The 12,828-nt window shown below is 35.4% G+C and overlaps 1 protein-coding gene across 2 annotated transcripts in view; it reads left to right on the forward strand.

Moving 5' to 3' along the window:
* The window catches only part of LOC110448254, a 32,286-nt gene extending 22,845 nt beyond the window's left edge, over nucleotides 1-9,441 (forward strand). For both annotated transcript variants that reach the window (XM_021494419.1, XM_021494417.1), the window contains exons 6-13: nucleotides 2,012-2,078; nucleotides 2,709-2,755; nucleotides 3,310-3,325; nucleotides 4,097-4,173; nucleotides 4,809-4,860; nucleotides 6,402-6,526; nucleotides 6,839-6,982; nucleotides 9,025-9,441. In XM_021494419.1, the coding sequence (XP_021350094.1) occupies nucleotides 2,012-2,078; nucleotides 2,709-2,755; nucleotides 3,310-3,325; nucleotides 4,097-4,173; nucleotides 4,809-4,860; nucleotides 6,402-6,526; nucleotides 6,839-6,982; nucleotides 9,025-9,221 (725 nt within the window). In that variant the 3' untranslated portion in view covers nucleotides 9,222-9,441. The remainder of the gene's footprint in view (nucleotides 1-2,011; nucleotides 2,079-2,708; nucleotides 2,756-3,309; nucleotides 3,326-4,096; nucleotides 4,174-4,808; nucleotides 4,861-6,401; nucleotides 6,527-6,838; nucleotides 6,983-9,024) is intronic.
* The last annotated feature ends 3,387 nt before the right edge of the window (nucleotides 9,442-12,828 follow it).

Below are 12,828 nucleotides of genomic sequence, written 5' to 3' on the forward strand. Positions count from 1 at the left end.
ACAACATTATGCCATAATCTCTGTGCAGACAAAGCTCAAATGTAAACATGCAAATGGTCATCAATTTTCTTAAATGTGGTATACTATATATATATATATATATATGAGGGGGGAAAAGAAGGTCAAAGTTCTCACAATCGGCTTATAATTATGTCAAAAGCATAGTCACATAGAAAGACTTAAACCTCCATTAGATATAAATTTCACTCTACAACAATTTTGAAACAAGTTATATATCTTACATATATATCACCCCTGTTGGCCCGGATGTAAGTACGCATAAGTATTAGCTCACACGAGTATATATGTTAAAGTAGGCGTGAGGTTATCATTCAGCTTTCACTGATACACTCGTTTTCTTGCATCCGGTATCATATGTATTGCACGGAAGCAGACACGCCCTCTACAGAGTATCTAGACCAAGGCACAGTAAAAGGTCCTAGTCAATAAGGAAGGATATATCAACTATAGTAACACTGAATACTTCATTCAGAGAATTTACTGATTGAACTCAATATGTCGCTTTTGCATTCCACAGTGAGGTTACTTCAAGTGAGAAAATTCGTCAAAGGTGACAGTGCAAGTTAAAAAGCTTTTAAATAATATAAAAAACCGATATTTTTTCTTATTTTGAGATCTTTCCCATCTCTCCCGACTATCGTTTCTAAAGAAGTGCCGATATTTTAGTTTGCTCTTGCTTAGTAACGAGTATGGGTCTCGCTGGTTAGAAAAAGCACATTACCTATCAAACTGGTTATCATTCTGACCGTCTTGCGATGCAATGCACCGCGCACCCTGATCGGCAACCGATGTCAAAACAATCAAACGCACTCACCTGGAGACATTGAAACACTGCCAAAATGCAAGCTGGTTATTACTTACGGCATTTTCTCGAAATTTTGTATCCAAAATAAAAGTTATGTTACTTATAAATATAAATTCAATATAAAATCGGTCTTTCACGTGCATAGAACTGCACCCACACACGAAAAACACGAAAAACACGTGAAAAATTCCAAAATATGTGAAATTTAAAAATTGAACAGTTCTCATGGAAATAATTGGAATTAGTAGTGTTTTCACACAGGATTTTATTACTAGTTGGCTATCTGAAAGATAGGCATTTGCGTTAGTCGTGTTTTTTTTCTTTCAGTGCTGTGCTTTTATTTAACTGATCTGATAAAAAAATGATGGTTAAAAATCGTAAAAGTCTTCTTTTTATCTAGTCAATAGAAGTGTCACCTTACGCACACGTTGAACAAATGATAACCGGTTTGATGGGTAATGCGCTTTTTATACCAAGCGGGACCAATGCTCATTGCCAAGAAAGTACTAAAATGTCGCCGCTTCCTTAGATACGTCAGCCGGAAGAGATTGTCACTGGGAGATATATCAAAACCAGAAAAGCAATTAAAGTTCTTTTTAATAATCTCAATTGAAAGTTTTTTAACTTGCACTTTTAAATAATATGTTTGCAATGTATATACAGTAAAAGCACGTTATAGTGCCGTCATTTTTCTACAGAAAATTTGTCGTTATAAAAGGGTTATTATCATATATTATAATGAAGATCACTACCACGATCTCAAATTAAATATCTTCAAGCTATGACCTCCCCCCCCCCCCCCCCCCTCCCTCTCACTCTCTCTCTGTCTCTCTCTCTCTGTCAGTAACACTAAACTTAATTGAAAATATTAATTAATTTAAAAATTGCCATCTTGTATATATATATTTCATTATGTTATGCGGAAAGGGCTTTACATAAGTTGGACAACTTGTGCCCAATCCCTTTTGTATATTAGATGCAAATAAAAATATGTTTAAATCAAAAAATATATTATAAAGGAAGTGACCTTGAAATATGTTAATAGTGAGCAAGATAGCAAAGGGAACGAAGGGGCATTATATTGAGGTTTTACTGTACATGTAGACCTGTTTTTCATTTATATTTCATTATCACTACTCAGTTACAGCTGTATGTAAATGTCTGACTTCTGTTTTTGATTTTCAGCGTGCGAACCATGTCCATCGAATAAATACAAAGACGAACGAGGTTGCTATCCATGCCTATATGACTTGTAAGTAATTTTCCTGGGATTGTAATGAGAATGCAAAATAAAGCTAAAAATATATCAAGATTAAATCATGATTTCCTGCGTTTTGCCTTGTTAATGCAGTTAACATTATCTCTTTTTAGGATGTTCATCTACAGTATTAGATTCTTAAAATTTGATTCGATAAATCTAACAAAACAAGCATGACCAGTAGAAAATATTCAAGTTTAGTCAAATTTAGTTAAATTTATTTTCCGATACAGGATCTTTATATACCTCTAAAAACACACACACACACACACGAAACCTATGGCCATCACAAATTTAAGGCTAGAATTTTAACTTTACAATTCTTGATCAATCCAGTGTTTATCTAGTCTGCTTTCAAATGTATTATATATGGAGTTGATATCATTTCCTCTAGAAGACTTATGCTAGTGTTTGAATGTTGCGTAATACATTTCAAGTTTGTTTAAATAGTTCGAATTTATAAGTACTTAAGGGATATGTTGCTGTAAAAGTTAACAAAAAAAAGAAGAAAAAAAAAGAAGTTAACAATTTTGCATTTTGACCCTCAAACATTTCGCGGTGTGAAAATATGCGCTCTTGCAATGCTGTTTAAATGGTAAATATTATACTTTGTGGCACCAACAGGAACGGCACACGTACCCAGCCCGTACAGATTACATCTCCTGTTACAGGTAAGCAGTTTTAGTTAAGAAATAAATGCATATCTTTCAGTAAAATTTGGAAATACACTATTGATTTACTAAATAGATTGCATTTGTTTGATTTTGAATATTGTTAAATTTTGACATCAGATGTTGTATTGTTGCATAAAATTTATGAAAGTATAGTTAAGATACAATTTTTTAAAGTACTTAACACTTTAGTGCCCCACCTATCTCCAGGCCATTGCAGAGAAAAGTTGTCCAAAAGAAATGAAGGAAACTATTTACACTGGAGATGTAAAAACTTAAGTTCCAATGGGGATTTAGCACTGAAAAGGGAGATTGCCCATATTTTTATTTTCGCTGATTTATATTTATATACTGAAAATTAATTATTTTCAACTGAAGTTTTCTATAATTCTAATATTCAAAATAGTGTTTACAGAGTTGTGATAAAAATATTTTTTTCAATGAAAATATACAGATTTAACTCATTCAAAGTGTTGACAGGGACAATGATTTATACGGTTTTAAACTTGTGTTTTTCTTTATATTTTTCCATTGGATCCTATTGCCATTTCAAGAGATACACACAACAAGGTATGTAGCATATTGATCTAACAGTTTGTGAGTTAGGCCAGAGCAGATATTATCTTAGTTGTCACAATCCAATAGCAGGAATGTAAACAATTATTGATCAAAACCTCAATTGAAATGTCAATTTGGCAATCGTTTGCATGTATGCATCGGGTGTTACATTGAGTCGTTAAACCTTGATGAAGTTAACAACATTTAGCTATTGTGTTTAGCGTACTATTTAACAGCAATTAATGCTATTTAAGGACGAGCCGCCATATGTGCCATGTATGCATGCGAATGTGAATGTTCACTTAAACTTAGAGAGCTGCCTCACTGAAATACCAAGCTGAAGGCACCCACCACAGTTTTCCACGAGGTCACAATATAATGCCAACGTGTTAATCAGTTGTGACGACACCAAAAGCTGAATGTTAAGCAGAGACAAACAACTATCATTTTCAAGAACGTTTGTATGTCTCGGACTGGGGATGCCTTCCCTACTTTGGCGAACGTTCAACGAGTGTAGTAGATTCATTTTGGTCGTTTTTTAGTCGTCTCTAAGTAGAGGGCTCAAACGCAAATCCGAAAATATATAGAGTGGTCCCCGCATTAGCAGCTTCTAACGACAGGATCTGCAGGGATGAAAATCGTGAGGAGTGAAGACAAAAATCTCGTGAAAACTGCATTAATCAGAGATAACTGTCATTATTTCTCCAAATGCATCTTTCATAGATACTGTAATTCGTTTGATACATGTAACCAATATATAGTTCACTGTTAATTGTTTTAAAGGGATACTGACAGGAGGAGTATATCTACCCAGGACACACCTTATGTTCCTCCGAAACTGATAAGGTCTCCTATAAACGGTAATGCAGATTTTTTTTATCAAAGACCCCAGACTGCCAAACTGTAACTATACACTGTACATCGCAAACTGTTTACGTTAATCATTTCTAAAACGAATAGACTTTGATTCGAGCCCTGGTCCTCAGATTGTTATAATGTTGGTCTTACCAATTAGGCTACCTGGTTATCAGGTAAATTCTGAACAAAATTAAGGAGAGATTACTGTTTATACAAACACCCCAATGGAATCTTGAATAGTTTGTCCGCAGTGTGACAGCAGATCCTAAGTGAAATTGAAACATATATTCTATTAACCCCATGTTTATAAAATACGTTATATATGGCGTTGTATTACATACTTAAATATTGAATATAATTTCAGATCAATGTTATGATGTTTAATAGTTGGCGGGAACAATAGTTAAGAGAAAATGTTCTGAAGTGATATCACATATCTTTTGATGCCCAATCGCGGGTGTGGACGGAGTTAGTCTACATTTTGTCAGTTACCAAGCTAAATTTTAAAGAAATGAATATATTAAAGGGGGACATACCATGTTTAATAAATATCTTTCTCATTTCTTTATGGATTCGTAAATGTATAGTAATTACAAACCAACATTTTTGTATTTATCAAAACTGTCATTTATTACAGCCACGACAAAAGAGATGCCCAATTCCGGTGATGCTAGTTGTGTCAACATCATGTAGGTATTCATTTGTGGAAAAAGACCCTTATACAGTATACTTATTAAGGTTGTCAATGTGTTTATCAAACACTGACCAGCAACAAGTACATTGTATGTATCACATATTTATTAGCACGATAACGTAATGGACTAACTAGTTCACAGCTTATTGCACCGCTTTTAATATTTCACTGATATATCATTCACTTGTGTAATCTTGATATTATTTTTATGTCTCTCTTTTAAAAGCGAATTCTACCTTCCAAAATTGAAATTTCACAACGTTTCCTTCTTGCCCCCTTTTAAAATCTGTTTTTAAAGCTTTTTATGGGGCTGTCGGCATCGGTTTGTTTGTCAATCTAAACTGTCGAGTATAAAAACAGCACCAACAGGCCAGTCTGTCAACACAATAGAGTAGGTTAGGGTCACAGGACAGTCTGGATGTTGTAGACACGCCCTCCTACTTCCGTGCAGTTCCAGACATCTTGATGCAATACGGCTGGCGACAAATCAAACACATTCGGACCATGGAGTCGTCTTCCATCATTAGAACAGAATACCAACAGCGGTCAGTGAGACGAAACCACAATGGGTGGTGTCATGTAGGCGATGTTACGTCACTTGTTTGTGAGAGTAACGTAATCAATTTTTGAGAAAACGACGTAATTTTCTCACACAAACCAATGACGTAACAATCAATACCTGCTTCCAAGAGAAGATAACTCTGCAATACTCAAAGACGGAACAGGCGATATTATAGCTTACACTCACGTACATATACACACACAATCGTACCCACTTATAGTCATTTAGTTTATAGTACAATGTATTTGAGGTCATGTGATGGGTCATTTCCAGCAGCTTCACTGTTCCTTACATTCAACAGGTTCAGGTTGATATAGCAAGAAGTATTTATTTCAAAATGTAGAGTTATACTTAGCGGCAGCTGATGTTGTTTTTGTTTATGATGCTGAAGGCATGAAAAAGGAATATATTTAAAAGCTATTTGTCCAAAATATACTTGCTTCTCAATCTGTTAGTGTCACCAATTCAATTGCTGCTCGGTTAGCGGATAGCGCTGTCACCTTTGTTTCCGATTGGGCGTGACAAAATATTGGTTTATCTGACCGACAACGTTGGTTTTCACTGGGTACGTCGGTTTACTCCCATAAAAAGACCCCGTGTGAGCTTCCGTTAGGGTCACAAAGACTAGTAGATTTAAGTTGTTTTAAATTCAATATAGTGTTGTTTCTATATAAATTATTAATTGTTTACGTTTTGCGATCTATCCAGGAACATAGTTGCAACTAAATGTTTTACTGCTTATATGAATTAGATAAACAACATTTTTGATTCAAGAGCATAACTGCTTTCAGTTTTGTGATTTCTCTCGGAATATTGTAACTTCTCTGTTGAACTACTATAACAAATGTAAATTAAGTATTTTTCACTACAACTGCTACTATGAAATGATTTTTTTTATATAATTGTAGCAATTTCTGCGAGAGTTTCACAGGTACTAAATCAACTGTTGTAAAAACTTCTTTTGTTCGTTTCAGTGTTGTTATCATCTTGGGCAGCTTGCTATTTCTAACGGTTGCTGCACTCTTCATCATAATGTGTAAACGTCGACGGGACTCCAGAACCTCTCAATTATCCACAGATACCGAGGAGAACAAACCCAGTAAGATCTATTAAATTCTATATACCTTAAACGAAGTATACCCTTGATAATGGAAGGGTGCTCTATTCAATTCGTAGTGAGGGAGGAAACCGGAGTACCCGGAGAAAAACCCTGCGGAATTTTCGCGTTGGTAATGGTTCTCAAATCTATAAGTCTTATAGTCGTGTGGTGGTATTTTCGCGCTAATTTACTCCATGCGGAAAACATGAGCACATTACGAAAATTTCAACTTTTACAGTAATACGTATATGTACACAACATGTACCAGTATAGGCACACGTCTTACAAATAATTGTATCATTTTTGTTTTAGTTTCCATCACATTAATACAGGAAAATTCGCTGCTCTTAAACAATAAGGACAATAATGCCAATATCGCTCGTGAACTCGAGACAGCCTATCAGTGCACAGAGGTCAGTGAACTCGACGCCAAGAGAGTAGCCGCAGAGGCGCCAGGTACGTGTAGGTAGATTGTGATTTTGAGATGTTCCCTGAATTTGCTAGTCTTTGTGTCCGCCTCGAGCTCTACGCCAGTGACAAACTTTCGCTTTAGATGTTCACTTAAATGTAAATTGATCTACGTTTAACAGGTAAAACTGAATTTTAATTAGTCTAAAATATGCCGTACTGCGGCGTCCGTCGTCCGTCGTCCGATTGTCGTCCGTCGTATAATATATCCGAAGAACCATTTTAACTAGAGTCATGATACTTGGGTATGTTATGAAGGCATGCAGTGCAAATATTTTACTCAATTCGGTAATGAGGTCAAAGGTCAACTTTAAGTGCAAATCGGGGTCAAATGTCACCTTTGGTTAAAAGCTTTAACAATCTTCTACTCAAGTTCCATAAGGCCCAGGGTCATGATATTTGGCGAGTAGGTACCTGGTATGGAGTGCTATAAAGTTTCCTCATCGAAATGACATTGACCTACTGTCAAGGTCACAGCGGTCAAATACGTTTACAATTTCAAACAACAATATCCTTAGAACCATTTGAACTAGAGTCCTGATACTTTGGTATGATATGTAGACCAGCAGTGCGAACATATTTTTCAATTACAGTAATGAGGTCAAAGGTCAACTTTTAAATGCTAGTCGGGGGTCAAATGTCAACTTTTGTTAAATGCTTTCACAATTTTCTTCTCAAGTTCCATAAGGCCCAGGGTCATGATATTTGGCCTGTCGGTACCTGGGATGGAGTGCTATAAAATTGTCTCATTAAAATGACCTTGACCTACTTTCAAGGTCATAGCGGTCAACATCTTTAATCTTTAAAAACTTCAAACAGCAATATCCTAAGAACCATTTGGACTAGAGTCATGCTTCTTTGGTATGTTATGTAGACCAGCTGTATGAATTGTTTTCTTAATTACAGTAATGAGGTCAAAGGTCAACTTTAAGTGCAAGTCGGGAGTCAAAGGTCAATATGGGTTTAAAGCTTTAGAATTAAAATTTCAAGTTTCACACAACAATATCTTCAGAACCGCTTAAGAGATGTTAAAATGGCTTGTGTTGTAGTTACCAAATTTGGTCTTAAGTGACCTATATGTCAGGTGCATGTAACAAAAGAAACAGGTGAGCGATACAGGCCCGCTGGGCCTTTTGTCTTTATAATGCGATAATTGCGTTTTATTTTCCCATTAAATTAATTAGATTCAAACATCTGGAAACAAAAACATGTAACGCAACAGATTATATTCAAGTTAGCACCGGAGTTTTCTGCTTAATGGAATGCACTGTCAGTTATCAAAACTCATCCGTAAATCTTGTCATTTACGAAGCGGAACGTGAACCTTTTCAACAGAACTATCCGGGTATACGTTTTCTCAGGGTTATCAGTAGTTTGCATCGATGTTTTCTGTATATTACCGGTAATAATCAACATCAACCAGTATAGTTGTTCCGTAGTCAATTTGGAAACCTTTGGTAAAATAAACACCAAAGAAGAAATGTTTGAGAGGTTTTTATTTTTGTCCTAGTTTTGTTTTTGTTTTTGTTATTATTATTTTTTTTTAATTTTTTTTGGGAGGGGGGTCTCTGTACCACTGACAAAAACTGTTAATAAGTATTTGGGAATGTTTTTTTCTGGCATAACTGTAGCATTCATAATTAATTTTTGGAAATGAAAAACATTTTTACTTTTTACCAAAAAAAAAAAGATTTACAGAAGCATTATAGATATCAGCAACAGTGGTTTTATTGAAATAATTAATTTGGTCAGTCCAGGATGAGACCCATGGGCAATATATAGTCGCTCTAACAAACTGAGTTACGTACAACGACAAAACACTGTCCACTTCGGACTGCAGTTACATCCGAAACAGGGTCAAGGGAAGGTAAACGTATTCACGGAAAACTACGGCGGATTTCTCTAGTGGTTTTACATACAGTGGGACAGGGGTCACTAATCACATGGTCTATCTGATTTTAGGTTAAGCCCTATCTTCCCTTCAATAATCTTAATTTACTGAGTTCTGCCATTGGAATCTTTTGTTTCAGATAGCGGTTTTTGGTCACGGCGTGAATGTTCCACTTCATCATATCCCACTTCACACCCGAAGAACTCCTGCCAATCTCAAAATGGTGGCATTTCCGGTCATTGTGAAAACCTGTCCTATTTACTTACCGAAACACCTTCTCCGACAGAGCATGACGAAGAATCTACTCATGTTAAGACCATTTCGGGAGATGATTGATTTATTTCTACCGGTGTTTTATAGTTTAAGTAGTATAGTTAGTAACGGCACTGCATTGCGGTATGACACTTGGTATAAGTGCTGGTTTACTTAGATGTTTCGATTTTTCTTGGCGGAGTGATTGATATGATATTCTTCGAATCGTGATGGCACGTTTTTATTTTGATTTTAATATTGTAAATTGATGTAGACTGTTCTGAAAGATAACACTATTCTTTATGAACCCCCCCCCCCCCCCCCCAGTGTTTTTTCTGTAATTGTCAGAAGATATAAATTCTGGAAAATGTTAACATAACAATGACGCTTTGTGGCAACACCATTCCAATATTATAACAGACTGTATACATACATGTTAAGGAGTAAATCATGTATACGCTTAGATTTATTCTTGTAGGAAGATTATGTATAATACGGCGTTGAAACGAAAAAGAATAAATGTATATCACAATGTTCGTATAGGGAACGCAATGGAATAGGGACCAGGGGGTACATGGTCATCACCTTTATGTCACATCCAGAGAATACATAGCTACAGACAGTCTATTGTTTCTGGCTTAGCCCTCCATCAGGGATTGAATGGTTCCCATCTTTATGTCACATCCAGATCATAAGTAGCAACAGTTACTCTTGGTCCATGCTTTCGAGCTCAGCCCCTCATCAGGTATTGGATGGTCCAAACCCTTATGTCACATTCAAGGGTTAAAATAGCAACAGTCACTCTTGGTCCATGCTTTCGGGCTTAGCCCCTCATCAGGGATTGAATGGTCCAGAACCTTATGTTACATCCAGAGAATAAATATCAACAATCACTCTTGGTTCATGCTTTCGGGCTCAACCCTTTATCAGGGATTGAATATTGTTTATATTATATATATGTTTATATATTAACCGATACAATTCGTTTTTAAATGGCAATTCTAAAACGTCTCAAGTATCGAGTAAGAAAGTCAGAAATATAAGTGTAACAGTAAACGGTTTAAATAAGTTTTTGACACGTTAAGCGTTGTCCTATACAGTCATTGTGATACCGGAATGGGAAGTATTTTGACATTGCATGACAACTGTATTTTATAGAGATTCCATACATTTTTATTGCAACCGATAGAATTTTGTTGTTATTTATACCTTAACACATACATATGTATATGTATTTTGTCTGTTTGGGTAGGGGGGAGTGTTTATAATAAGATAGAATCACGCGTCCTTACTAACGAAAGCGGATATTCTTTTCATCTGTTCATTGCATCGCTTATTGCCAAACGGCAATACAATTAATTCAACACAATCTTAAGATTGTCACGTATCAGGTAAACTTTTGAGGATGAAAGTCAAAGTTGATGATAAAACCTTTTTGAAACATGAATTGTTTTTTCAATAAGCCTCGGGGAATAATCGGGTAAATTTTGTCGGCGTATACAGTAAGGCGACAGACAGAATCAGTTAAACTTTGTAAAAGTTTTCAATAAGCCTCGAAGTAAAATCGGGTAAATTATGTAGGGATAAACTTTGTAGACTTATTCAATAAGCCGACAGACAGAATTGGGAATTTATTTTCGAACTTTCAATTAGCAGAATCGTGTAAATAATGTAGACTTATTCCGTTAGCAGACAGACAGAAACTGATATTCTGTATATGCGTAATCAATCAGCCTCCATGCAGAATCGGGTAAATTATGTAGGTTTATTAATTAAACACAGACTAGAGTCAGGTAAAAAAATGGGCTTATTTAATCCACTCACAGACAGATATATGTTATGTTTCATAAATACACAAAGGAGTAGAAGTGAACTGTGTTGTTTTCGAATGTCAAAGTGCAAGGTGTCATGTGCATAAGATTACTGGTTGAGTGTTTGCATCATGAACACAATTTGTTAAAGTTTTGACTAGATATAAAGAGTTTTACTGAATCTATGCATATATAACATATATACGTACGTTATAGGGCTTACGTTTTTTTTTTTTAATTTTATGATTTGTATAAATTTTGTCGGATTATTAAATCTGTTGGATAACTTTCATTTAATTTTCTGACATGTATCAGTATCCATGAAATGGAGACAGTGTATATAGCTTAATGGAAGATTGTATCAGTTCGTGTTCATGTTACATTGATCATGAATGTAAATTACACTGCATGTTATTATTTGGTGTGTTAAGTCTATACGACCGCTATAGAGTACGGGTAACAGTATAGGGCGTAAAATGTATAGGGCATAAACTATTTAGGACTTAAATGTATAGGGCTTAAATTAGGCTTATGTTCATTTATACTCGTATATTTTATACTTTACAAGATATGCTGTAAATTATCAATTATGGACTTCTGTTGAGGTGAATATAAAGTCTCGGTCAATATCGCTTTCTCAGGTCCATGTAACCATATATTCACCAACATCAAAAGTCCTAAATTATTAAATTAGATGCTAAATAAAATATTAATCATTTAACAAGATGGAATGTATGAAACTTTTAAGGAGGAATTATTATACTGCATTTGGCACAGAGCATTGTGACGTTACAATTGAAATGACGTCATAATTTAAAAATTTACCTACTTTTTCTAAAACTAGTAACACCGAGTCAATCTCGCGAATCCCCGACCTCCACTTGATTATGATCCAATCAATAAAGCTTAAGGAAAATGCGTGTCATGTAATATTTCATGTTATAGACATTAGCAGTGATGTGCAAACAGTGTGTACATGACAGGTTCATTGTGTGTTACATGTATGACCACTTTGGATTTACAAAATTTTGGGCCTGTCACCACCGATGAGTCCTAGAAGGACGAAACAGCCGTATATCGCATGATGCATGTTTATTATAAAATTTGAAAGTTGCATTCACCTTTGTGTGTCAGTGGTGTATGTGTGTGTGTTACGTCCATCTTAATGTACATTGTACCATAATAAACATTTCTCCCACAACTATTGTAGATTTTCTCATTCGTGACTCATTGAATAAACCTGCTAGGAGTTGGTAAACATGTGTGGTTACCCATGGACGTGGTTTCATTGGTCAATCTTTGATTTATGACGTCACGTAACAATGCTTTTCGACGCCATTTTCCATTGTGACGTCATGCTCCATGGCAATTGTTTCCCCAATCGGAAACACACATGATGTATTTTCCAGGAAAATGTGGGTTTTCAGATAAAATACGAACGTTATGGGAGAAGCAGGTCCCCCAAACTCGTGATGATTAGGTATCACGTTTATCTAAGTCTCATTAGTTAATTTTCAAATTGTTAAAGACACCTTGTGTCTTTATACAATTTGAAGATTAACTTACTCGAGTTAGATAAACATGACAACCAACCAACACCTGGTGGGGAACCTCTATTATACCTTATACTGAATATTACTATTGTATGGTGTACACTGTGTATATTTGAATTAGAGAATATATGTCTCTGTACATGTACCACTGTATGCCTTATACTGTATGGTATTATTGTATTATTAATTGACGTTTGGTGGTTATGTGAAAACATTAGGTACATGTACATTGTAAGTGTGTAAATAAGACTAGTGTATAAAGAGTATATTAGGCCTCCCATTGGATACCAAGTATTTCACGATTATGGTAGAATGCCGAAATGTTTC

The sequence above is a fragment of the Mizuhopecten yessoensis genome, unplaced genomic scaffold (genome assembly GCF_002113885.1).
Source record: "Mizuhopecten yessoensis strain PY_sf001 unplaced genomic scaffold, ASM211388v2 scaffold3961, whole genome shotgun sequence".
NCBI lineage: Eukaryota > Metazoa > Mollusca > Bivalvia > Pectinida > Pectinidae > Mizuhopecten > Mizuhopecten yessoensis.